The sequence below is a fragment of the Oncorhynchus tshawytscha genome, linkage group LG19 (genome assembly GCF_018296145.1).
Source record: "Oncorhynchus tshawytscha isolate Ot180627B linkage group LG19, Otsh_v2.0, whole genome shotgun sequence".
Classification (NCBI taxonomy): Eukaryota; Metazoa; Chordata; class Actinopteri; order Salmoniformes; family Salmonidae; genus Oncorhynchus; species Oncorhynchus tshawytscha.
Genome location: NC_056447.1, coordinates 4,324,162 through 4,351,292, shown reverse-complemented (window position 1 = coordinate 4,351,292; position 27,131 = coordinate 4,324,162). Strand labels below are relative to the sequence as shown.

At 42.0% G+C, this 27,131-nt stretch overlaps 2 protein-coding genes across 5 annotated transcripts in view; both read right to left on the bottom strand.

Moving 5' to 3' along the window:
- LOC112218245 (INSC spindle orientation adaptor protein) overlaps positions 1-6,276 on the bottom strand; it is a 91,058-nt gene extending 84,782 nt beyond the window's left edge. The window contains exon 1 of one of the 2 annotated variants that reach the window (XM_024378883.2): positions 5,871-6,276. The gene's annotated coding sequence lies outside the window, so the exon portion shown is untranslated. The remainder of the gene's footprint in view (positions 1-5,870) is intronic. The other variant, XM_024378881.2, reaches the window with a different exon arrangement.
- Positions 6,277-16,224: 9,948 nt separating this feature from the next.
- LOC112218263 (calcitonin gene-related peptide) lies at positions 16,225-21,454 on the bottom strand. 3 transcript variants are annotated; one of them, XM_024378910.1, is made up of 5 exons: positions 21,363-21,454; positions 20,228-20,319; positions 19,415-19,558; positions 17,210-17,390; positions 16,225-16,890 (listed from the first exon to the last, which is right to left on the bottom strand). In XM_024378910.1, the coding sequence occupies exons 2-4, from the start codon at positions 20,311-20,313 to the stop codon at positions 17,231-17,233; spliced, it is 390 nt and encodes a 129-aa protein (XP_024234678.1). In that variant the 5' UTR covers positions 20,314-20,319; positions 21,363-21,454; the 3' UTR covers positions 16,225-16,890; positions 17,210-17,230. The 3 variants fall into 3 exon arrangements, with proteins under 3 accessions (XP_024234678.1, XP_024234679.1, XP_024234677.1); XM_024378911.1 differs by having other exon boundaries at positions 16,225-16,859; XM_024378909.1 differs by lacking the exons at positions 16,225-16,890; positions 17,210-17,390 and adding an exon at positions 17,967-18,535.
- Positions 21,455-27,131: the final 5,677 nt, after the last annotated feature.

Genomic DNA, 27,131 nt, shown 5'->3' with positions numbered 1-27,131 from the left:
TTATGAGCCGTCCTCCTCTCAGCAGTCTCCACTGGTCCACGTGACAGCTCAGCTGAAAGTAACACAGTTTGCTTCCAAAGCTAAGCAGGGGACAGAGGTAGTCATCTGGATGCTAGACTTGTTCTCACTGAAGTGCAATACCCCTCATATACCAGTAGGAATCCCTATTCAGGCAGAAGTTGCTTTACTGTAGCTTCACAATATACTGTATTTCAATATACCTCTTTATTTCAGTAGACAGCATGACATTGATTCAAACATACCATCTTGCTATCAACATTGAAACAAGGTCAAATAAAATATGTCTAATAAAATTCTACATGATTTCAACCACCCAATGAATTTCAATGGTTACAACGCTGGTAGAAAATTCAATTTAATCCAATGTATTTTCCACGTCACAATACATTGAAGATTCAACCAGTGTGCGCACCACTACATGGAAGAGTAGACGTGCACTCTCTTAATTGAACCCCACAATGGGGAGAGCCTCCACTGAGTCACTGAGTCACAAGCTCCCTTTTTATTTATATTTTACTCCAAGTCAGTTAAGAACAAATTCTTATTTCCAATGACAGCCTAGTAATAGTGGGTTAACTACCTGTTCAGGGGCAGAACAACAGATTTGTACGTTGTCAGCTCGGGGATTTGAACTTGCAACCTTTCAGTTACTAGTCCAACGCTCTAACCACTAGGCTACCCTTCTCTCACCGATGCATCAACAGCCCAACTGTCCACAATAAAGAAACCAGAGATGTCCAACGGTTAATGCCTGTCATCCAAATAAAAATGACAGCAGAATCTCATGCTAACCTTGGCAGGCCCATTAGGTAACGTTTGTCTGCAATTGATTAGGTGTCTTGTCTTTAGCTGGTTAGCAGTTAGCATGTAAGCGGAGGCTAGCTCTTGTAATGCTAGCCTACTGGTTTATTATTAGTGACAGACACAGGCATCTGGCTCCATGTGGAGGGCAATACATTGAACTCCTTCCCGGGGTTAAAAGTCAACAGCTGGGAGTCAACCGGCTTGTTGTCATGGCAATGCCTGTCTGGAATGTTTCCGGCTCTCGTCTCTGCTTTCAATTGGTCCTTCGAGAAGCTTGATGAAACCGAACAGAAGACCAAGTTTGTATTTTGCGTATGGAGTTTCATGTAGGGACGTTCTGCTAACCTGGCAAAGTATTGTCATGACTAATAGCAGCATGACTGTGTCTTTAAACACAGCTAACCACTTCAGTTGTTGCCAACTTTTGAAACATTTGCAATTCATCAGGGATTGCACTAACTTACTCTTTTGGCAGTGGACGATTCCATAAAAACATGTCAAGAGAAGAGAAAAGAGGTCTGACAAAGTTTCAGAGCGTATTCTGACTTTGAGTCAGGCTTGAAGGAGAAATCTGTGAAACCTCAGAGTAGGAGTGCTGATCTAGGATCAGGTCCCTTCCTGTCCATATAATCTTATTTATTATGACCTAAAAGGAAAAAATGATCCTAGATCAGCACTCTGAGACTGAGATGCTTTATGAATACGGGCCCTGAGAAAAAACACAGTATTAGCTTGGGTTGGAAATGTGAAGACGAGAGCAGGCCGACACCATGTGAGCAATGGATTAAGCCAAGGGACGCCAGACAGCACGGAGCGAAACCCGAACTGACCTCGCCTTGACTCACGCTTCGGCCACACAGATGCAAGACAGAAGAGGAGAGACAGAATAACAACCGGGAAGGATGGAAAGTAGCCACTTGTGGAAAAAGATACTTGCCACGTCCAGACACAGCTAAAAACGTGAGTCATGGGCATGGCAAAATGCTAACTGGAGGCCAATCTCTTATCATTGAAGGTCAGAATTCATGGTGATAGAAAACAACAGCTCGCCAATCTAAGAAGATAACCATAAAACATTAACTCTATGGGCCAGTTTCCCAGTCACAGATGAAGCCTTTTCCCTGGTCAAAAAATAATAATTCTCCATTGAGAAATCTTTTTTTGTCCTGGATTAGGTTAAATCTGTGTCTTTTTAATCCCGCCCTTTAATGGTATATTTAGTATACTTTTATTGACAAGGATATTTGAACGTTTTTGTTATTTGAAATGTTTCTGTAAAGCTTCGAACTCCATTTATTACCTGGAGGAACCTGCTCTGGTAGCTTAGCTACAAGAAGCACCACGTTTCCAGCTAAATTAAACATTACAATAAAACAGTGGGGTAAAGTACTCAAGTAGTACTTTAAAGTATTTTTACTTAAGTAGTGTTTTGGGGTATCTTTACTTCACTATTCACATGTTTAACTACTTTTACTTTTACACTGCATTCCTAAAGAAAATAATGTACTTTTTACTCCATACATTTTCCCTGACACCCAAAAGTACTCGTTACATTTTGAATGCTTAGCAGGACAGGAAAATGGTCCAATTCACGCACTTATCAAGAGAACATCCCTGGTCATCCCTATCCCTGCCTCTGATCTCGCGGACTCACGAAACACAAATGCTTCGTTTGTAAATGATGTCTGAGTGTTGGTGTGGCTATCCGTAAATAAAAATAATAAAAATAAAATGTTGCCGTCTAGTTTGTTTAATGCAGAGGATTTGAAATGATTTATACTTTAACTTTTACTTTCAATACATAAGTATATTTTAGCAACTACATTTACTTTTGATACTCAAGTATATTTTGAAACCAAACACTTTTAGACTTTTACTCAAGTAGTATTTTACTGGGTGACTTTCACATTTACTTGAGTCATTTTCTATTAAGGTATCTTTACTTTTACTCAAGTAGGACCCTTGGGTACTTTTTCCACCGCTGTAATGAAACACATTTAAGTAAGCTGCAACATAATGGGTTCCAATTATAGTATTCGCCACTGGACTCAGCCACACCCACAACAATCGTGCTATACCCATGATCTGACAAAGGCGACGACAACACATTATCCCATCATAGCTCTCTTATGATTACTACGGGTGGAGGGTCATGATAGAAGCTACCAATTACCCCACCCATAGAGAGAAGCTAATTAAACAGTATGGTAGTAGAGTCAGGAGCCAGACCTAGGGGCCACACCTACACGGTTGGGTCACGTTAGTTAGTTAGGCAGGCCACTCCCCTTCCCAGCTGTTCAACAGGCCTGAGAAGAATGAGAGAGACTCTCTTCTAATGTGGCAGGCAAGCAGCCAGTGGATCCAAATAACACACAGCCATGAACGTATGCATGCACGTGGCATACACACACACACACACACACACACACACACACACACACACACACACACACACACACACACACACACACACACACACACACACACAGACCTATCATTGTTGCCTACTCATCAGTATCATTAGCATCACTATAATCACTGTCATCTTCCACAGCAAACAAAGCTGGCGTCCACATCCACCCACACCCACTCCACAGATTTACAGACTCCAGCCAGCCGTGGCCTCTCAGTGGTTTTCAGCCCGGGCATGACTCTGGAAAAGCACACACAAAGCATATTTTCTATGGAGGGAAACAGAGAGAGAGAACTGGATCCACTGAGTGGTTTGGCCTGGCACATATTGCTCTATGAGAGGAAGGGTAGGCCATGATGTTGTCTTGTTGGCAGCATTTGGCAAGTTGGGGGATGTATGGGCGAGGTGGGGGCGCAGTGAGTTGGCAGTATCTCTGTTAGGGCACATGATTCCCTGTACTGTTACGAGTGGTGTGAATCTTTGTCTCTCAGTTTGACTGTGCAGAGAATAGCACTTACTATACCCAAACACTTCTCAAATACAGTACCAGTCAAAAGTTTGGACACACCGACTCATTTCTTTGTAGAGTAATAGTGACGACACCAAAACTAAGAAATGACACATATGGAATCAAGTAGTAACCAAAAAAGTCTTAAACAAATCAAAATATATTTTCTATTTGAGATTCTTCAAAGTAGCCACCCTTTGCCTTGATGACAGCTTTGCACAGTCTTGGCATTCTCTCAACCAGCTTCACCTGGAATGCTTTTCCTACAGTCTTGAAGGAGTTCCCACATATGCTGAGCACTTGTTGGCTGCTTTTCCTTCACTCTGCGGTCCAACTCATCCCAAACCATCTCAATTGGGTTGAGGTTAGGTAATTGTGGAAGCCAGATAATCTGATGCAGCACTCCATCACTCTCCTTCTTGGTGAAATAGCCCTTACACAGCCTGGAGGTGTGTTGGGTCATTGTCTTGTTGAAAAACAAATGACAGTCCCACTAAGAGCAAACCAGATGGAATGGCGTATCTCTGCAGAATGCTGTTATAGACACGTTGGTTAAGTGTGCCTTGAATTCTAAATAAATTACTGACAGTGACACCATCACACCTCCTCCTTCATGCTTCAGGGTGGGAACCACACATGCGGAGATAATCCGTTCACCCACTCTGCGTCTCACAAAGACACGGCATTTGGAACTACAAATCTCAAATTTCGACTCATCAGACCAAAGGACAGAATTCCACTGGTCTAATGTCCATTGCTTGTGTTTCTTGGCCCAAGCAATTGGTGTCCTTTAGTAGTGGTTTCTTTGGAGCAATTCAACCATGAAGGCCTGATTCACATAGTCTCCTCTGAAAAGTTCAAGTTGAGATGAGTCTGTTACTTGAACTCTGTGAAGCATATATTTTGGCTGCAATTTCTGAGGCTGGTAACTTATCCTTTTCCGTCCTTTGGATCTTCCTTTCCTGTGGCGGTCCTCATGAGGGCCAGTTTCATCATAGCGCTTGATGGTTTTTGTAACTGCATTTGTAGAAACATTAAAAGTTCTTGACATTTCCAGATTGACTGACCTTCATGTCTTAAAGTAATAATAGACTGTTGTTTCTCTTTGCTTATTTGAGCCTGTTCGTGCCATAATATGGACTTGGTATTTTACAAAATAGGGCTATCTTCTGTATATGACCCCTACCTTGTCACAACACAATTGATTGGCTCAAACGCATTAAGAAGGAAAGAAATTCCACAAATGAACTGTTAACAAGGCACACCTGTAAACTGAAATGCATTCCAGGTGAATACCTCGTGAAGCTGGTTGAGAGAATGGCAAGAGTTTACAAAGCTGTCATCAAGGCATAGGGTGGCTACTTTAAAGAACTCAAATATAACATTTATTTTGAATTATTTGACACTTTTTTCGTTACTAAATTATTCCAAATGTGTTATTTCATAGTTTTGATTTATTCTACAATGTAGAAAATAGTCAAAATAAAGAAAAACCCTTGAATGAGTGGGTGTGTCCAAACTTTGGAGTGGTACGGTACATTTGAATGACAACACCATTATAGATATTGTAGCGATGGGATGGGTTGCCTGGTAATAATGGCAGAACAACATTTAAGTGATAGTCCCACTTTCAACAATAATCTGTTCTGCTTTGTAATGCACCGAGCTTTTACCCTTGTAATAACAATGTTATTACTTTTGTTCTTGCCACCTAATCAACGTCGGTACACTATGTTACAGTGCTGTTATGTAGTATTTACAACTGCAATGCCTGTCTGTGATTTAGGCAAAAAGTTACTCCATTAAAATATCAGTTTTGGCGCTACCACCGTGCGCCCCTGACGGACACTAACTTCATCTCCAGTTAAATATCCTGACCTGCAGATGAAGATAGCATTGCCATGGGAGACACTATTGTAATGTGGCTTACAGAGTCAATGAATCAACTAACACAGTAACAGCGATAAACAGTGAGAAACGGTCTCAAAGATGCCCTGAGCTCTCTATGAGCTTCGAGGTGAGTGAGCATGAGGCAAATGATGCCACCCAGGACTTAGTCAGACACCAGGTAGTAATAGACCCCCCCCAGGGAGTAAACACGAGGGGAGTGTTTGCCAGACTTACCCCAGCCACAGGTCAGCGTCGTAAAGGTTAAGTGTCCCCAGGAGTTTTCATTGTCGAGGAGCAAGCCTCTACCAGTGCCCTGCGAGCTCCTCTCTCCTCGCAGCTTAACTGAGGTACTGGTAGCTCAACTGGAAGGAGCTCCCTCGGTCTTTCGTAAGGATTTGTGACCTTAAGGTTTTTCTTGGGGAGAAAAAGCCCACATCCCTCTGTCAGTCAAGCAGCGGAGCATAGTTTCAGCTGGGCGGCCGTCCAAACAGACATGAAAACTATTCTATTTCTGTCTGCCATATGAGCCGCAGCACTGTATTTTGGAGAGAATTTGTGGTCAAGCATGTAATTGCTGAGTTGACCAGTTATGGCGAAATGTAATTGTAGACCTCATCAGATTTGTGGAGAAACTGCCAAGTGAACAAGGTAGAGGACTTTTAAAGTCCCACAAAAACAAGGGAGACCACATAAATAAATGAGGAACTGGGATCCAGATGTGGGAACAGAGGGAGGGGGAGAAGAAGAAGAAGAAAGGGGGTGAAAAAAAGAGCCAGACGCCAGTACTTGCCATCGCAGCAGAATGAAATCGCATTTCTGACACTGCGAAAGGGTGTTTACCTTCCTCTGAGAAGTCACAGGAGAAAAAGGGGTTTTGGGAAGGTAAGAGGCTGTGGCTGTGAGTGTGTTGTTTCTGGACTTTTACCGTGAGCCTTTCAGGGTGTCTGGTTGCACGTCAGGGTTGGAAATGACTACCTCCTGGAAAAATTGGTAGCTTTAAATAAGAGTCAGGTGGTTTGCGTTACGAGGAAACACATGGAGTCTTTGGCGGGTCTGCATTACTTCTTGCTAGGGCCCAGAGTTTTTCCCGGTCTGGTCACAAGGTCCGCAGAAACCCCTAGCCATAGTTATTACACGTTTGAGTGAATGATTGGTCGGTTATTTTATTGTATTTTTCACATATAATTTAACCTTTATTTAACTAGGCAAGTCAATTAAGAACAAATTCTTATTTACAATGACCCGTCTACACCGGCCAAACCCGGGCCAATTGTGTTCTGCCCAATCACGGCTGGTTGTGATACAGCCTGGATTCGAACCAGGGTTTCTGTAGTGATGCCCCTAGCACTGAGATGAAGTGCCTTGGACAGCTGTGCCACTCAGGAGCCCTAAGGTTCAGTTATGTGCACTATTGCATTCATACATGTTCGTATATATGCAAGAGCATGCACGCACACACGCACACACACAAGGGTATCTGTTTTATGGTATGCCGGAGTATGGATTAATAAGTATTGAGTGTCAGATAATCTGAGCCAAACGTGCTAATTTCTTCATGAATTTTAGCTCATTTCCTGACATTAGCAACAGGTAAGTGTTTGAAGTCACTGTATGTGGCAGAGAGAGTCACATTGGCAGGTGTGAAGGTAATCCTCACTTATCCTGACTGTTCAATTGACTGAATCAGCATCAAAGTCCTAGGTTTTGAAACAAGAGTTGGGTTGTTGTATACAGTACCAGTCAAAAGTTTGGACACCTACTAATAATCAAAATATATTTTATATTTGAGATCCTTCAAGGTAGCCACCTTTTGCCTTGATGACAGCTTTGCAAACTTTTGGCATTCTCTCAACCAGTTTCATGAGGTAGTCACCTGGAATGCATTTCAATTAACAGGTGTGCCTTGTTAAAAGTTAGTTTGTGTAATTTCTTTCCTTCTTCATGCGTTTGAGCCAATCAGTTGTGTTGTGACAAGGTAGGTTTGGTATAGGTAAAAGACCAAATCAATATTATGTCAAGAACAGTTCAAATAACCAAAGAAAAAAAGACAATCCATCATTAATTTAAGACGTGGGTTAGTCATTCTGGAAAATTTCAAGAATTTTGAGTGCAGTCGCAAAAACCATCAAGCGCTATGATGAAACTAGCTCTCATGAGGAACGCCACAGGAAAGGAAGACCCAGAGTTACTTCTGCTGCAGGGGATAAGTTCATTAGAGTTACCAGTCTCAGAAATTCCAGCCCAAATAAATGCTTCATAGAGTTCAAGTAACAGACACATCTCAACATGAACTGTTCAGAGGAGCCTGCATGAATCAGGCCTTCACAGTCTAATTGCTGCAAAGAAACCACTACTAAAGGACACCAATAAGAAGAAGAGACTTGCTTAGGCCAAGAAACATGAGCAATGGACAATAGACCAATGGAAATCTGTCCTTTGGTCTGATGAGTTTGAATTTGAGATGTTTGGTTCCAACGCCGTGTCTTTGTGAGACGCAGAGTAGGTGAATGGATGATCTCTGCATGTGTGGTTCCCACCATGAAGCATGGAGGAGTGATGGTGTGGGGGTGCTTTGTTGATGACACTGTCAGTAATTTATTTAGAATTCAAGGCACACTTAATCCGCATGGCTACCAAAGCATTCTGCAGCGATACCCCATCCCATCTGTTTTGGGACTATCATTTGTTTCTCAATAGGACAATGACCCAACACACTTCCAGTCTGTGTAAGGGCTATTTGACCAAGAAGTAGAGTGATGGAGTGCTGCATCAGATGACCTGGCCTCCAAAATCACCCGACCTCAACCCAGTTGAGCTGGTTTGGGATGAGTTGGACCGCAGAGTGAAGGAAAAGCAGCCAACAAATGTTCAGCATATGTAGGAACTCCTTCAAGATTGTTAGAAAAGCATTCCGGATGAGGCTGGTTGAGAGAATGCCAAGTGTGCAAAGCTGTCATCAAGGCAAAGGGTGGCTACTTTGAAGAATATCAAATGTAAAATATATTTTGATTTGTTTAACAGTTTTTTGGTTGCTACATGATTCCATGTGTTATTTCATAGTTTTGATGTCTTCACTATTATTCTACAATGTAGAAAATAGTAAAAAATAAAGAAAAACCCTTGAATGAGTAGATGTGTCCAACCTTTTGACTGGTACTGTATATTTCTAGGAACTGGAGCCATGGTAAATCCTTCTCTCTGGAAATTGCTGTTTCCTGCTAGCTCTTACGAACCATCTAATTTCCAACTGAAATGACCCAATGAAATGCAAATGTTCACTATTACAGTATGTCTGTTTATCTCATTGGCAAAAGGGAATGGTTTGCAGAGAAAGACACACAACTCTCCCCAATCCAGCCCTCAACCTCCAGACTCCCTCAATTATCAAAATATGGAGTTTTTTTCCCCCGTCATCCAAGAAAACTTTCCATGTGGATTCCAGCATGGCCCCGATTACTCCGTAGCTGATTCCAGCCCAGACAGAGAGAGACAGCGGTAAGGCTGTAAAAATAACCAAATGACAGATGAGGCCTCTATACTGCCGGAGGGGAATGGAGCACAGATCCACAGTTCTGTCTAGTCTCTGGGTAGACAAATAGCATAGAGGAACATACAAACACCAGGGGCCGTATTCATAATAAAGAGTTTCAGTGTTGGAGTTCTGATCTAGGATCAGTTTGGCCTTTTAGATTATAATGAATGGACTGAGGGGACTTGATCCTAGATCAGCACTCCTACTCAGAGACGCTTTGTGAATAAGGCCCCAGGGGCACATATTGTATGTAGCATCGTTTCAGTGCCATTAGACTTCTAAAACATATGGATCAGTTTAATGTAGTCTTCACTGCCAAAGCCTCTCCCTGGAATGTATAATCAGTGGATTTGTGTGATAGAGGTCCGCTCCAAACTGTTCCAACTGGGAGATTTTGTATACATACTTGTGATTTTGTTATTCATTGTTTCCACTTATCTCAGATCAGGTTCACAAAGAGGCCTAAGATATTGATGCATCATCTTAACTGGAACGGTCTGGAACTCACTGATCCTGACGCAGCATCTTAACTGGAGCGGTCTGGAACTCACTGATCCTGACGCAGCATCTTAACTGGAGCGGTCTGGAACTCACTGATCCTGACGCAGCATCTTAACTGGAGCGGTCTGGAACTCACTGATCCTGACGCAGCATCTTAACTGGAGCGGTCTGGAACTCACTGATCCTGACCTGCAGCATCTTAACTGGAGCGGTCTGGAACTCACTGATCCTGACGCAGCATCTTAACTGGAGCGGTCTGGAACTCACTGATCCTGACGCAACTCACTGCATCTTAACTGGAGCGGTCTGGAACTCACTGATCCTGACGCAGCATCTTAACTGGAGTGGTCTGGAACTCACTGATCCTGATCCAGCATCTTAACTGGAGCGGTCTGGAACTCACTGATCCTGATATAACAGCATCTTAACTGGAGCGGTCTGGAACTCACTGATCCTGACGCATCATCTTAACTGGAGCGGTCTGGAACACAGTGATCCAGTACGTGCATGTAGGCTGCATACTGATTCTCCACCCTTCTCCGAAGTCTACACTTGCACACTAAGATGGATTTGACAATAGTGGAAACTCCCTTTCTATTTATTTTTTATTTAACCTCCATTTAACCAGGTAAGCTAGTTGAGAACAAGCTCTCATTTACAACTGCGACCTGGCCAAGATAAAGCAAAGCAGTGCGACACAACAACAACACAGAGTTACACATGGAATAAACAAGCGTACAGTCAATAACACAAGTCTATATACAATGTGTGTAAATGGCATGAGGAGGTAAGGCAATAAATAGGCCATAGTAGCGAAGTAATTACAATTTAGCAAATTAACAGTGGAGTGATAGATGAGCAGATGATTATGTGCAAGTAGAAATACTGGTGTGCAAAAGAGCAGAAAAGTAAATAAAAACAATATGGGGATGAGGTAGGTAGATTGGGTGGGCTATTTACAGATGGGCTATGTACAGCTGCAGCAATCGGTTAGCTGCTCAGATAGCTGATGTTTAAAGTTAGTGAGGGAAATATAAGTCTCCAGCTTCAGCGATTTTTGCAATTCTTTCCAGTCATTGACAGCAGAGAACTGGGAAGGAAAGACGCCCAAAGGAAGTGTTGGCTTTGGGGATGATCAGTGAGATATACCTGCTGGAGCGTGTGCTGTGGGTGGGTGTCGTTATCGTGACCAGTGAGCTGAGATAAGGCGGAGCTTTACCTAGCATAGACTTATAGATGACCTGGAGCTAGTGTGTCTGGTGACAAATATGTAGCGAGGGCCAACCAACGAGAGCATACAGGTCGCAGTGGTGGGTGGTATAAGGGGCTTTGGTGCCAAAACGGACGGCACTGTGATAGACTGCATCCAGTTTGCTGAGTAGAGTATTGGAAGCTATTTTGTAAATGTCATCGCGGAAGTAAAGGATTGGTAGGATAGTCAGTTTTACGAGGGTATGTTTGGCAACGTGAGTGAAGGAGGCTTTGTTGCGAAATAGGAAGCCGATTCTAGATTTAATTTTGGATTGGAGATGTTTAATATGAGTCTGCGAGGAGAGTTTACAGTCTAGTCAGACACCTAGGTATTTGTAGATGTCCACATATTCTAAGTCAGAACCGTCCAGAGTAGTGATGCTAGTCAGGAGTGCGGGTGCGGGCAGCGAACGGTTGAAAAGCATGCATTTGGTTTTACTAGCGTTTAAGAGCAGTTGGAGGCCACAGAAGGAGTGTTGTATGGCATTGAAGCTTGTTTGGAGGTTAGTTAACACAGTGTCTAAAGAAGGGCCAAATGTTTACAGAATGGTGTCGTCTGCGTAGAGGTGGATAAGAGAATTACCCGCAGCAAGAGCGACATCGTTTATATATACAGAGAAAAGAGTCAGCCCGAGAATTGAACCCTGTGGTACCCCCATAGAGACTGCAAGAGGTCCGGACAACAGGCCCTCCGATTTGACACACTGTACTCTGTCTGAGAAGTACCTGGTGAACCAAGGCTGTTGAGTCTGCCCGTAAGAATACAGTAATTGACAGAGTTGAAAGCCTTGGCCAGGTCTATGAAGACAGCTGCACAGTACTGTCTTTTATCGAAGGCGGTTATGATATCGTTTAGTACCTTGAGCGTGGCTGAGGTGCACCCGTGACCAGCTCGGAAACCGGATTGCACAGTGGAGAAGGTACGGTGGGATTCGAAATGGTCAGTGATCTGTTTATTAACTTGGCTTTCGAAGACTTTAGGATGGATATAGGTCTATAACACACAGGAGGATGAATGCGGCAGCTTTCCACTCTTTAGGGATCTCGGACGATACAAAAGAGAGGTTGAACAGACTGGTAATAGGGGTTGCAACAATGGCGGTGGATAGTTTTAGAAAGAGAGGGTCCAGATTGTCTATTCCAGCTGATTTGTATGGGTCCAGGGTTTGTAGCTCTTTCAGAACATCTGCTATCTGGATTTGGGTGAAGGAGAAGCTGGGAGGCTTGGGCAAGTAGCTGCGGGGGGTGCGGAGCTGTTGGCCGGGGTTGGGGTAGCCAGGAGGAAAGCATGGTTAGCCGTAGAGAAATGCTTATTGAAATTCTCGATTATCGTGGATTTATCGGTGGTGACAGTGTTACCTAGCCTCAGTGCAGTGAGCAGCTGGGAGGAGGTGCTCTTATTCCCCATGGACTTTAGAGTGTCCCCTCATTCAATGCTTACAACAAATCCTATGTTTTTAACTCCATGATGGGGAGTGTGCAAGTGCACACTTCTGGAAAAGAGTGGAGAATTGGGACGCAAGCCTTATGCTCTGACCTATGGGTATTCTGGTAGCAACTCACAATAGAGGCCACATGCTTACTTCATTTGTGCTTCACCATACTGATGATACCATGTAATGTTGTGTGATTGTTCCCACGGGGGACCAGTATGGAGAAAACAAAGTGTGCACTCAATACTGTAAGTCGCTCTGGATAAGAGCGTCTGCTAAACTACAAAAATGTAAATAGTTAATTCATATTGGTAGATCTTGCAGAATTACAGTCATCACTAGCCGGCTTCCACCCAGTTACTCAACCCTGCACCTTATAGGCTGCTGGCCTATATACATAGACTTGGAATCACTGTCCACTCTAATAATGAAACACTGGTCACTTCAATAATGTTTACATAATGTTTACATACTGGTTTACTCATCTCATATGTATATACTGTATTTAATTATACTGTAGTTTAGTCAATGCCACTCCGATATTGCTCAATCTAATAGTTATATATTTCTTAATTCAAATCAAATGAATTTATATAGCCCTTCGTACATCAGCTGATATCTCAAAGTGCTGTACAGAAACCCAGCCTAAAATTCCATTCTTTGACTTTTAGATTTGTGTGTATTGTTGTGATTTGTTAGATACTACTGCACTGTTGGAGCTAGAAACACAAGCATTTAGTTAGATACTACTGCACTGTTGGAGCTAGAAACACAAGCATTTAGTTAGATACTACTGCACTGTTGGAGCTAGAAACACAAGCATTTCGCTACGCCCACAATAACATCTGCATAATATGTGTATGTGACCAATAAAATTTGATTTGTGACGTGTAGTCCATTTATGCAAAGGCTGTTTTATCGCCACCTGTTGGAACCTTGTTGTAAAAAAAAGAGAACCCTACATCCAAAGGTGACAGGCTACAGTAGTTTAGCATCGCCCTATACCATAACACCTGTAGTGATGTAGGTTTGAAGCATGTCCCGGAAAAGAAATACAATGCAATTTGATGCTAAATTAGGAAACCAGACAAATACAGAATGATCACTTTAAATCAGGGATGGACAATTTTGATGGGGTGAGGAACACAAAAAAATCTGAATTTATCACAGTACCATACCATTATCATGGTAAGCAGGTCTGCTTACCCACATCCATACCCACACATGCAATCAGAGCCAGCCCTAACCTTTTGGGGGCCTCTAAAATAAAAAATCTGTTTTAGAGTTAAGTTGCTGCAGTTCTACACATTTTGCCATGTACGAAGAGAACATTTTACAACTGTATAACTAATTTCATGCAATTCTACTCATTTTGTCATGGGGCGGAGAGAGAAATTAGCAATTTTACTAATTTCTTGCAATTCTACACATTTTCAAATGGGTGCAGAGAAATGTTTGCAGTTTCTAAGCAAATTTCTTTAAATTCTACAAATTTTAACCTGACTTCTGATGATATCTGGGTGAGAGTGACTACCAAAATCAATAAGGGCCCCCCGGTCTTTAACTTACCAATTTAAAAAATGGTAGCTGACATGGGCTAATTGAGTGACTGTCAGTGACTGACATTACAAAGGAATAACTGTAGATGCCCATGGGCCACCAGTTGCCCATCCCTGCTTTAAATGAATAGTTGTACTTGACAATTCCACGTGAATTAAAAAAACACAGGATGAAATCAACCACAGGATTATGTCATCATGGTAACCAAATATCAACATAGACAAACCTATAAAATACACTACCGGTCAAAAGTTCTAGAACACCTACTCATTCAAGGGCTTTTCTTTATTATTTTTACTGTTTTCTACATTGTAGAATAATAGTGAAGACATCAAAACTATGAAGTAATACATATGGAATCATGCAGTAACCAAAAAAGTGTGAAACAAATCAAATAGCCACCCTTTGCCTTGATGACAGCTTTGCATGCTTCAGTGTTCAGAGTAACAGACATATCTCAACATCAACTGTTCAGGGCCTTCATGGTCTAATTGCTGCAAAGAAACCACTACTAAAGGACACCAATAATAAGAAGAGACTTGCTTGGGCCAAGAAACACGAGCAATGGACATTAGACCGGTGGAAATCTGTTTGAATTTAAGATATTTGGTCCCATTCGCAGTGTCTTTGTGAGACGCGGTGTGGGTGAACGGATGATCTCCGCATGTGTATTTCCCACCGTGAAGCATGGAGGAGGAGGTGGGATGGTGTGGGGGTGCTTTGCTGCTGACACTGTCAGTAATTGATTTAGAATTCAAGGCACACTTAACCAGCACAGCTACCACAGCATTCTGCAGCAATACGCCATCCCATCTGGTCTAGGCTTAGTGGGACTATCATTTGTTTTTTCAACAGGACAATGACCCAAAACACCTCCAGACTGTGTAAGGGCTATTTTACCAAAAAGGAGAGTGATGGAGTGCTGCATCAGATGACCTGGCCTCCCTAATCCCCCAACCTCAACCCAATTGAGATGGTTTGGGATGAGTCAGACTGCGGAGTGAAGGAAAAGCAGCCAACAACTGCTCAGCATATGTGGGACCTCCTTCAAGAGTGTTGGAAAAGCATTCCAGGTGAAGCTGGTTAAGAGAATGCCAAGACTGTACAAAGCTGTCATCAAGGCAAAGGGTGGCTATTTGAAGAATCTCAAATTTAAAATATATTTTGATTTGTTTAACACTTTTTTGGTCACTATATGATTCCATATGTGTTGTGTCATAGTGTTGATGTCTTCACTATTATTCTACAATGTAGAAAATAGTAAAAATAAAGACTAACCCTTGAATGAGTAGGTGTTCTAAAACTTTTGACCGGTAGTGTATGTTCAATTTGTACCTTTAAAGCAACACCAGATCTTCAATTTTATATCCACTATTAAAAAAAATATGCTGGGCAGCACCTCCTACTGGAGAATTGATCTACAGCTACCCTTGTCTCCCATCCAGGTTATTAACAAAGCACAGCCCAAGACATGTGTGACAACTAAATCAAAAATCAGACATTGTTTTTCCATTGGAATTTGGTTGTGCTTTTAGATTGTTGAAAACATAGTTGAATTTCCAATGTGTTATCACTAACTTTTGATCAACGTCTCAACCAAATATATCCATGCTGAAATGAAGTGGTGTGCCCAGTAAGCGGTAAATGTAAAAATAGATATCATGGAAATATGGAAATGTAATAGAATCCTTATAAGCCTTCATTGACTCAGAGAAACAGCTGGTTGGAGGAGGGTTGTGCCTCTTAAGCTAAAACAATTTATCATACAATTTACACTTGAATTGTCTGACGGAGACAATGCAACACATTTTCAAAAACTGAGCAAGACCAAGTGAACACTGGCTTAAGGTTTTGCTGATTTTATTGAGCAATTCATTTCTAATTGTCTCTTATTTTATAGTTGTATTTTCTTATTCAAACTCATATGAATGTGTTCATGTTATCTTCAACCTAATATTATTGGTTTCCATTTTGGGGATTTACTATGAAAGGTTTGTCTTTTGTATGTGTCACAGGACCATTTGCATAAATTGCGTACAGTATGTTTAAAACAGTGTGAGCGGTTTGGACTGAACTAGTTTGGACAGATTTCTGTGCTGTCGGATTCCCAACGTGTGTCACACAGTGAGACCAATGCATTCACGAGTTCAGGAGAGTCCATGAGAGTTCAGGAGAAATCGGCATGGTCTGAAAGCTACTCATCGCACGTACAGTAAAGGTGAAAAAAAAAAGATCAACAACACAACGGTTCTCTCTTCACCTAAATACTTCGTTAAACCTTGAAGAACAACACAAGTACCCCAAACCCGAATGTATCTAAAATACATTTTAATCTTGCTGAAATTCACAATTGTTACAATATTAATCTCTTTAATATTTTTTTTTCCGGTGTCATTCTCTTCATGGTCTTCTTATAATCTTGATACATACTATACAGTCATGTGATGTAAAGTGTTTTACATCAAGGCACAAGACACAGCCGTTGTGAGGGAGCCTAGGGAAGGCTGATCTTTAATGTCGATCCCTGCAGGGCACAGCACAACAAACAGGTGCCGGTGGGGACAGGGAGGGATGAGTGACGGGGAGAATGGTTCACATGGTACAAATGTGCTCTATAGACAGAATAAATCATAATAAATAAGCACTGGTGCTTTTTTACAATTCATTTTAAATGAATTTCATGTAAAAAAAATAATAAAGGAATCTGGAAATTTTCTTGGGGATTTGGGGATTCAGCTGTCAATGTACATAATGGAGGTTGCTGTCATTCTCCCCCTTTTTTTCTCTGGTTTGCCAAAAGCTAAATTAAAGTTTCATAACATTATGGTATTGAGGGGAGGAGTCCTAATATCGGAAGGGGTTTATTTCTGTAGATGTGGGGGGTGGATGAAGGGGCCAGTGTGTTTTTTCTCTTTGTTTGTTTTGTTGTTTTCCTCCTGATATGTTCTGATGTCATCGCGTTAAGAAGGATCAACCTCTGAAAGGGAAGGGACAGAGGAAGAGAGAACAGACAAGTCAACAACTTAGAGCCCAGCGCCTTCTGTCTGTCACACATCGTACACTTCGGAACAAAAAATAAAACCCAGCAATTATTTTTCATTGACACAGGAAATCAATTCTCAATGTATAATCTTATTTTTGGGGGGAAATGCTATCTTAATTTAGTCAAGTAAACTATTTGCCTATGGTGAGGTCAGGCATTTAACGAATTAAAAAGCTACAGAATTGAAATAAGAGATAGCTGAAAGAACAGAGACAGAAAGGACAAAGACGAGGAGGTGGAGTATTCACCGTACCCATGAAGGTTGTCAGAATGTTCATATCTGGGTGTTTCTCCTCCGCCGGCCGAAAGCCTTGGAGCCCACATTGGTGGGGACAAAGTTACTGTTGCCCATGCCCCCCGACCGGCTCAGGAAGTCTGCCAGGCGATGAGTCACGCAGGTGGCCGTGTTGCAGGCTCGCTTCTGTGCTGTAACGCTGCTTCGGGAATGGAGGCAGGGTTAACAGTACCTCATACACATACAGTACACAGACGCACAAAAGCATTTGTGTTCGCACTCATGCCAGACACTTACAAATGTACACATACTCAAGCACACGCACAAACACACACCCTATCAAACACACACACTATTTCCTCATCTAATCAAGCAATACGGCTCAATGTAATTAAAACATCTGCTTTACGACACCTCCATTAAAACGAAAGTGTCATTGTCATTAACAGGAGTCGAACAATTACAACTAAACACATACAAGTAGACAGTGGATTAATATAGTCTCTGAAAATGTTAGATCATTAGAATGGTTCAGTCGATCATAATTCTTACCTTGAGACTTGGTGAAGGTTCTAGAGATAGTTCAAGGGTAATGGAAATGCTATAATAACTATGATTTACTCTATCCTGCAAGGAAAAAATATTAAATGACGCTGTTGGAAGAGCCAAAGCTAGGTCCATAAAACAAATTGTTTAATTACTAATATTTTATTCTTTCTTAAGAATAAAAAGTAAAAGCTGGTAGAAAAATAGGTTTATTGAACAAGAAACATGGTGAGGAATGAAGAAACTATTTATTATGGTTGAATATTACTTAGGTTATCTCTTAGGAATTTGGGTTATCAGGAATTTGAAATGCAATCAAATGATATGAATATACACACTGAAAAAAAAGTTGATATATGTTGATTCATTATTTTGAATAATTGCAATTTAGAAGAGTTGATTGTCTGAACAGATACAACATGTCATTCTTTGCCGGAAACGGAAAGGAATTGTCAAAAGAATACAAAAATGAAGAAGTGGTGGTTGCAATGGGAGATTCGCTCTTAGGTCAATCAAGCAGGAAAAATCCACATGCAACTGAGACTTGTCAAACAAAAACCAGGAGGACGTTATAATGAAAAGAGAGGGAATAGGAGGAGGGCGGAGGGTTAGATGCTGTCAAATGTCTTCCCGTAGCTTGCATAGCGTTCGCTCTCGGGCGCGCTGCGTTTCTTGCCAGGCGTGCCCGCGCCCACGTCCGTGCGGGGAAACGTTTGTAATTTGTGCAGGTCCTGGGACAGTTTGCCCAGCACGCAGGTGCTGAGGTTAGAGCAGCGCTTGGTAATGGGCCTTTCCATGCTGTCAGAGGGGAGAGATAAACATGCAGAAAACAGGCTCATAGTAGCAGGACACATGCAGATTTCTCTCTTTCCCGCACACACACTCTCTCTGTCGCTCTATCGCTCATGTTAGTACTGTATCATCCCCTTTCCTTCATGCATTTCCCCTACAAAATGCATTGTCAGACATGCTGTCATAGGCAAGAAATGAACATTTCCAAAACATCATGCTTCCCTTCCAATCACTTGAAAAACTTTGACATATCAAACCCCCATGCCCCAACTCCGTTGACGTCGTCACACCCACCCTCTCATATCAACCCAAGCAGAACAGAACGGGTATAGCTTCCCGCTGTCATGCGACTCTTTCTGCCTCAATCTACTGAGAGCATGCAGTTATCCATCAAGGTTAAGCATTCCCCAGCTAATATAATATCTTCAGCAGGCAAACAGGCTGTTAACGTTCGTCCATTCAAATAAATGAATAAATCAAACTCATCCATGCGGGAGGGTTACGATAGAGATATTGTTGGGGGCGGGGGGGGGGGATTGGGTTGGATATCCCTCCTTAAAATGGAGAGAACCAATTTCTCTGAGCACATACCTCTCTGTATGGCTTACAATAAACTCCAGCAGGACACACTGCTAAGGTGGCTAAAAGACATATCTCCAGACAGGTAACAAAATTGTGGTTACAATTGTGCGAGTTCATTCTTAGCTTAAAACGTTTGGTCAATGGACCGTTGACGCACTTCCACTCCGTGTGGAAGTGGCTCTTACCGTAAAATACTGACGTGTAATTCATCATCAATCCCTTAATTGGTAGTAGCCCTGAGCTAGGAGGCAAACTCAGGTATAGTTAAGAATGCAGAAAGGAAGAAGAAGCAGTTGTCTGTACCTATTGCCTTCGTTGCCTTCATTATCTTGCTGCTCCAGCTCTTCGGCTGTCATCTGCACAAACTCCTTGACTATGGCGTTGAGTAACCTCCTTGCCTCGTAGTCCGTAAGGGTGACTCGGTCTGTCATGGACTCTATGCCCGGTCTAGTGGAGGAAGGAAGAGGGTGGGTGAAGCACAGAGATCCGCATAAAAGCAAACTAAAGTTATCACCCGCAGTAAAAAATCAAATAATAACATGCACGGAGCGTCACTAAGTCTAAAAGGTATGACGTGGGACTGGAAGGGACCCTAGCCAACATTGAAAACATTAAAAGGGCCGACTAGTGACCAAATTCAGATTTATGACAAAATCAATGGCTTCATGAGAACGGGGAGTGGCTTGGATGTTTTTATATATCAAATGTATCTCTTCTAAATTAAATTACTTGTTTTTTTTAATTTTGTGTTTTTTTTGTATCACAGCTCTTTTACACTTAACTGGAGTGCCCTTCTGTGATATTGGATTAAGGAACATGTATTCATGTATTTGTAACAGTAGACTAAATTACAAAAAAAATCTGTAGTCTAAATTCACAGAAGAAAATATATTCCTTTTATCACAGAAAAAAAAAAGAATTTCCCCCAAAATGTCACTCAAAATGGTCATTATTAAATAATAAATGTATATTTGGTAGTACTTCCAATCCATATTCTCATGTCATATTAAACAAGTGTGGTGTGTGTGTGTGTGTGTGTGCGTGTGTGTGTGTGCGCGCGCGTTGAGTGTAATTTCGAAATTTCCGTCTGTCTGTCAGCAAGTCTGTCTGTCTCACCTGGAGGGGGCTGCTTGTGAGCTGTACATCTGGCAAATGACCAGGGCATAAGCAACAAGGAAAGCAGAAATCTTCAACATAACCATGGTTCCCTACAGCAAAGAGACAGTCCCATGAGCTCCACAGACTTAATACAATTACATTAACATCTACATTTAACAAGAGAGAAGCAGGTCGCCATCACAATAACGATCAGTGTACATTTACCAGAATGAGATTAAGCATTGTACGGCTAATGTAACACAAATAGTTTTTAAAGGATTCCTTCGTTAAATGTGAAGTGAGCTGCTACATTGATGGCTCTTTCTAACTCTGTATTGAGACGGCAGACGCCGCTCTACCGTGCTAGTTCAGCTCAGTACCACTGATCTCTCAAGCTGCACATCCATCCTTCTATCGCTCCATGACACCCTCCATCCAAACAGCCAAAAGGAGACTGATCCACGTGATAGTCCTGCACTCTTCTCCATGGAGCGAACTATCCCTCCGTCTCGCCATGCCCAGGACAGGACAGGACATTCTCTGAGTTGAGCCTTGGCATGTCCAGGCATGAACGGGGTCCAAGCCTGTTGCTCAGTGCGAACTGAGGGGATGTAGCATTAGCTAGCCGCTGTGAGGGGAGAGTGGCTCCATCCAGCGTGCCAACTCCCGGGGAGGGGGGTGACCAGTGCATTAGTGTAATGAGCTGCTACCACTCTCTCACACACAGGCATTCCATCTCTCCTCTCAGAGAGCCTCCAGCCTCCACTCACCCATCCCTCTCTTGCTCTGTTTCTAGCTTACTCACAGTTTCTTTCTGTCTTTTTCTCTCTCTAACTCACTATTTGGTCTTTCACTCGCTCTTACGCACATTTTCTCTATGTCTTTCTCGCTCTCTCCATCTTTCTTTCCCTCTTTTCTGTTCTGCCTCCACCACAGAGCAGACCGGACCCTCACTGAGGGAGAGTTGTGACCCCTACGGCCACACTTCAATCCCGTTAACGTCACCATCACATCACACTGCACCAAAACTCAGGTCAACACGCTCCATATCTGACGAGTTACAGTGGAGCACTAAGACACAACCCATTAAGTCAACCTTCCATCCAAAACCAGTCCGTCCACCATGTGAATCTGGTTTAAAGTATCCACTTACCTTTCGTGTTAATCAACGGGCAAAAAAATATATAGCTTTATATGAAACGCCTAAGTTGACTTCTCTCAACTTGAAGACCAACTCTTGGTTGTGTTGCATGCAGTGCCGATGCACAAGCCTATATATCCACCACTTAGATATGTGCATTGACTGTGTAGGTGTTTAATTATCTCCTGTTGGCCAATCCCGTCGATGAGATGCACCCGCGAGCCAATGGGACGATGGCCCTTACTTCTGGCACACTAATATGGGATATGGCTTTGCAATGACGTCATTCTTTTGTCACTAAGTGCTCCATTCACAAAATCCACTGTCATTTGGACCATTTGATATCCACATTTGCATTGAGGTCATTCATTAAACCGTAGCTAATCTAATGAATGGCCACAGAAACCATCCCCAGCAATAAATATTTTATAGGATTCCAAAAATGTTACATGCATGCTATTTTTCAAATGCCAAATCGATAAGCCCACAGCAAAGTACTTGTAGGCAGGGCCATCTACTGGGAACGACGGTATACTGCAGTCCCATCCACTCCTGGGTTGGTGCTACTCACCAGTCAATTCCGCCGTCTCAGGCTGAAACTCAAATGGTTCTACTCAACTAAGTTCACAATGATATGAGTGGTTGAACAAAAGAGGATTTATTTCCCATCATGAATACAAATCACTGCAACGGCTTCAACTCCTCAGAATGATAGGATTTTACGTCATAAGAACCAAGATTTTAGATTTGAATCATCTGATAATTGGTTTTAATGTCATCTCAGTTGAGTGTATGAACACGAGTCTTTCTAAATGAAGGTACCCTTATGAAGGGTTTATAGAGGGTTCCTATATTCTTTATTAAGGTAACATGTTATACCCCTCATGCCAAAAGACAACAGTGGTATGAATTATGATAACATGGCTAATGCTTTATGATGACTATCTCTGCCCCAGTCCCTCTTGAATGTGGATAAATCCCTGATTATCCCTCTACAGTGGACAAATGAAGTGGACAACGGGGAACAATGCAGAATCAGTGATGACAACGAGAGTTGTTTACCAAAAGCAATTACAAAACTGTTTGTCAGTTGGCGTCGTCTAAATTCCCCTTCCTTTTCATTAGTGGGGCAAAGCATCATCAAGTGTGTATGCGTACGTGCATATGAGCGTGTGTGTGTGGACACTGAGTATAGAAAACATTAAGGACACCTGCTCTTTCCGTGAGATAGACTGACCAGGTAAATCCGGGTAAAATCTATGAATCCTTATTGATGTCACTTGTTAAATCCACTTCAATCAGTGTAGATGAAAGGTAGGAGACAGGTTAAAGAAGGATTTTAAGGCTTGAGACAATTGAGACATGGATTGTGTATGTGTGCCATTCAGAGGGTGAATGGGCTAGACAAAATATTTAAGTGCCTTTGAACTGTGTATGGTAGTAGTAGTAGGTGCCAGGCGCACCAGTTTGTGTCAAGACCTGCAACAAAGTTTCCCGTGTGTATAAAGAATGGTCCACCACCAAAAGGACATCTAGCCAACTTGACACAACTGTGGGAAGCATTGGAGTCAACATGGGCCAGCATCCCTGTGGAACACTTTCGACACCTTGTAGAGTCCATGCCCCAACAAATTGAGGCTGTTCTGAGGGCAAAAAGAGGGGGTGCAACTACATATTAGGAAAGCGTTCCTAATGTTTGGTATACACAGTGTGTGTGTGTGTGTGTGTGTGTGTGTGTGTGTGTGTGTGTGTGTGTGTGTGTGTGTGTGTGTGTGTGTGTGTGTGTGTGTGTGTGTGTATGTGTATGTGTGTGTGTGTGTGTGTGTGTGTGTGTGTGTGTGTGTGTGTGTGTGTGTGTGTGTGTGTGTGTGTGTGTGTGTGTGTGTGTGAGAGAGAGAGAGTGAGCGTGTGTAAGAGGAGGAGAGTGGGGGGCATTTCCCTGCATGCGACGCAGAGGAACCCCATTAGACAGGATGAACCTTTTAGTGCTATTGAAGAGTGAGCCGGGCCGATGTCACAGACACTAAATCACTGCAAAATGGACCGTCCAGGGGTCCCAGCCCCTACTGCTGATGGAAGAGAGAGGGTGTGTGTGTGTGTTTGTGTGTGCGTGTGTGTGTGCGTGTGTGTGTGTGTGTGCGTGCGTCCGTGCGTGCGTGCGTGAGAGAGAATGAGTATTCCTGCATCTATGTCAGTGTGTAGCACGAGCAGCCATGGGAATCATGAGTCCACAATGTTCTCTCTTGAAAAACAACCTTTTGAGTTTGGAGTTGACACAGTAACCTTTCATGTAACCTTTCATGACTGGCCTCTTCCAGCTTGGTTCAGCTCACCCATCCTAGTGGAACTTACTACAGAATAAATTGAATGATTTCCCCATTTCGAGGAGAGGGAGCCTTTCAGATTTTTCCTGCATTGCTATGTGTTTGTATTTCATGTGGTTTTCATGACTGGGCCACTCCAGAAGGCGTATTTTCTTCTGTTGAAGCCAATCTGTTGTTGATTTACTTCTGTGTTTTGGGTCGTTGTCCTGCTGCATCACCCAACTTCTGTTGAGCTTCAATTGCAAAGTGTCTTGATAAATTTGAGAATTCATTTATCCCAAAACAATGATGCTTCCTCCACCATACTTTACAGTTGGGATAAGGTTTTGATGTTGATGTGCGGTGCCTTTTTCTCTCCACACATAGTGTTGTGTGTTCCTTCCAAACAACTCAACTGTAGTTTCATCTGTCCATCAATTTGGTGAGTGTTTTTAATAGGGCAACCTATTTGACTGTTTTTAATCCCTCCAACATCTCCAATCTCGTCTCATTGATTGGACTCCAGGTTAGCTGACTCCTGACTCCAATTCACTTTTGGAGAAGTCATTGGCCTAGGAGTTCACATACTTTTCCCAACATACACTGTGAATGTTCAAAGGATGTATTCAATATAGACAAGAAAAATACAATCATTTGTGTGTTATTAGTTTATTAAGCACACTATGTTTGTCTATTGTTGTGACTTAGATCAAGATCAAATCAAATTTGATGACCAATTTATGCAGAAATCCAGGTATTGCCAAAGGGTTCACATACTTCTTCTTGCCACTGTAGTTCATTCTTCTGTGCTGTATATAAAGTGTAATATTGGGATTAATACAACATTGAATGCATTTCAACCCTATATCTGACATGGTACATGTTACTTCTTTTTAAGCCCATAACCATGTTATGAGGTGTATACTTTTGCTTCAAAGTAGATTTGTTTAAGATGACCAAGAAACACTGTGTGACCCTGATTTAGCCCACTGCAGTAAAAGGTTAAAAAACAATTATGAGTGTCTCATTTCATATGGAAAAGTAACATTGGGGAAAATAAACTGTAATGACATGTATTTAACTACTGGAATCCCATTAATAAAATGACAAACTGGCCCCTGACAAGTAAATTGTCAGAAATAAAGTGAAATACAACTTGCAGAAAGGCACACTGGGTAATATGGTAATGAGACAAATGTATTTAAGCCAACACAGTGTTTTACGTTGCAGGTCTCATCATCAAACTTAACCACACAAGAGAGCTAACTAAGCTGTTTGTGTTGCAAAGGCAAACTTCAGTTTACTCAAGATTGTTTTTCAAATTCAACTCAAATTGAGCAAAAATGATTTGCTTAATTCCACGTGTGCTCAACAATTTCCCAATTTGAAATCCAGCCAACTTGGATATTTAAGCTACATGGACGTTTAATATGTTGCATTTTTTGTGTACATATTATACTGTGTACTAATCATACTACATACTATTTAGAACATACAGTTTAGTAAAAATGGAGGCAGTAAGCAACAAATATCAGCATACTAGGCTCACCCATACTGAGAATGCGTCAACTAATGCGCAATTGTATTGTCACGCACCTGACCTTAGAGATCCTTTATTCTCTATTTTGGTTAGGTCCGGGTGTGACTAGAGTGGGCATTCTAGTTTCTTCTAGGTTGGCTTGGTATGGTTCCCAATCAGTGGCAGCTGTCTATTGTTGTCTCTGATTGGGGATCATATTTACGCATCCTTTTCCCACCTGTTGGTTGTGGGATACCCAGACTACTATTTAGGATGCAAATGTGGGTCTCCGGACACATCCATACATTTAGACTTCTGAAGCAAACACACACATTTTCTTCAGGACATTTCTAGTTAACTCATTAGTTTAAAATGTTTTACTGTTGTTCTTTGCAAGGGATTATCAGAAGTACAGTAAGTACTACATAACATTAAGATGACGCCAGCAAAATATTTAACCTTTTAAAGACAGAAAAATATTTATGAGGATATAGACACCTTTGAACGTTACAAAGTACACCAATATGGATGACAAATATCACATCTGATGTACAGAGATCGTAAATCCTGATATCAGAGATACATGCTTATCGTGAAAGGGCCAAAGTGGGGTGATATGATCTATGGATCTATCGGTGTCTCCATTCACTGCTAGGTGCTCCGAGGTTCGGGGCAAGTACCCAGCCCAGATAAATCACTTCCTCAAGAGAAAGGAAAATGCAACAGCACTTAAGTCATTAGCCGACTCCAACCTTCTGTAATGGCTCTCAATCTCCGAATCTAATCAGTGCTGTACACCACCACCACCAGCAAGGATGCTCTCCCTTGATTAAATAAAAGTTCAAGTGTGTGACCAAGCTAAGGGAACATTTGGGAACATTTGAGGGAACATTTGAACACCAGGAGACACACATGCACACACAAACACACCTACAACATAAATATATTAATCCATTATGCTAGCGGGATAGGAGGCTCAAACAAATACCAAGCTCACATTTGTGGACAGGTCATTACTTAAAGGCCCATGGGAAGTGCCACTTGACTGTAAGAGCAGCCAAGCACTTGCTGGCATTGCTGTTGTTCATCCTGGGAACATTACACTGGGTGAAACTGGTCAATATCAGGGGATCTCTTTATCTACAGTGCCTTCGGAAAGTATTCAGACCTCTTGACATTTTCCACATGTTGTTACGTTACAGCCTTATTCTAAAATGGATTAAATACATGTTTTTCCTCAGCAATCTACACACAATACCTTATAATGACAAAAAGAAAACCGTTTTTTAGCTCTTTTTGCAAATGTATATAAAACAAAAAAATACAAATACCTTATTTATGTAAGAATTTAGACCCTTTGCTATGAGATTCGAAATTGAGCTTAGCTGCATCCTGTTTCCATTGATCATCCTTGAGATGTTTCTACAACTTGATTGGTAAATTCAATTGATTGGACATGATTTGGAAAGGCACATACCTGTCTATATAAAGGTCCCACAGATGACAGTGCATGTCAGAGAAAAAAAACAAGCCATGAGGTCGAATGAATTGTCAGTAGAGCTCCAAGACACGATTGTGTTGAGGCACAGATCTGGAGATGGCCACCAAATCATTTCTGCAGCATTGAAGGTCCCCAAGAACACAGTGGCCTCCATCAATCAGTGGAAGAAGTTTGGAGAAATCGGAAAAGGGCCTTGGTCAGGGAGGTGACTAAGAATCCGATGATCACTCTGACAGAGCTCTAGTGTTCCTCTGTGGTGATGGGAGAACCATCCAGAAGGACAACCATCTCTGCAGCACTCAGCAATCAGGCCTTTATGGTAGAGTGGCCAGATGGAAGCCACTCCTCAGTAAAAGGCACATGACAGTCTGCTTGGAGTTTGCCAAAAGGCGCCTAAAGACTCTCAGAGCATAAGAAACAAGATTCTCTGGTCTAATGAAACCAAGATTGAACTCTTT

What these genes read in the sequence shown, in the direction of transcription:
- LOC112218263 (XM_024378909.1), bottom strand. Translation starts at nt 20,313, where the DNA reads ATGGTTATGTTGAAGATTTCTGCTTTCCTTGTTGCTTATGCCCTGGTC. An exon ending in TCACAAGCAGCCCCCTCCAG is followed by an intron (nt 19,559 to 20,227) that starts GTGAGACAGACA and finishes TTCCTCCACTAG; the next exon opens with ACCGGGCATAGAGTCCATGA. An exon ending in GAAGGCAACGAAGGCAATAG is followed by an intron (nt 18,536 to 19,414) that starts GTACAGACAACT and finishes CCCCTCTGACAG; the next exon opens with CATGGAAAGGCCCATTACCA.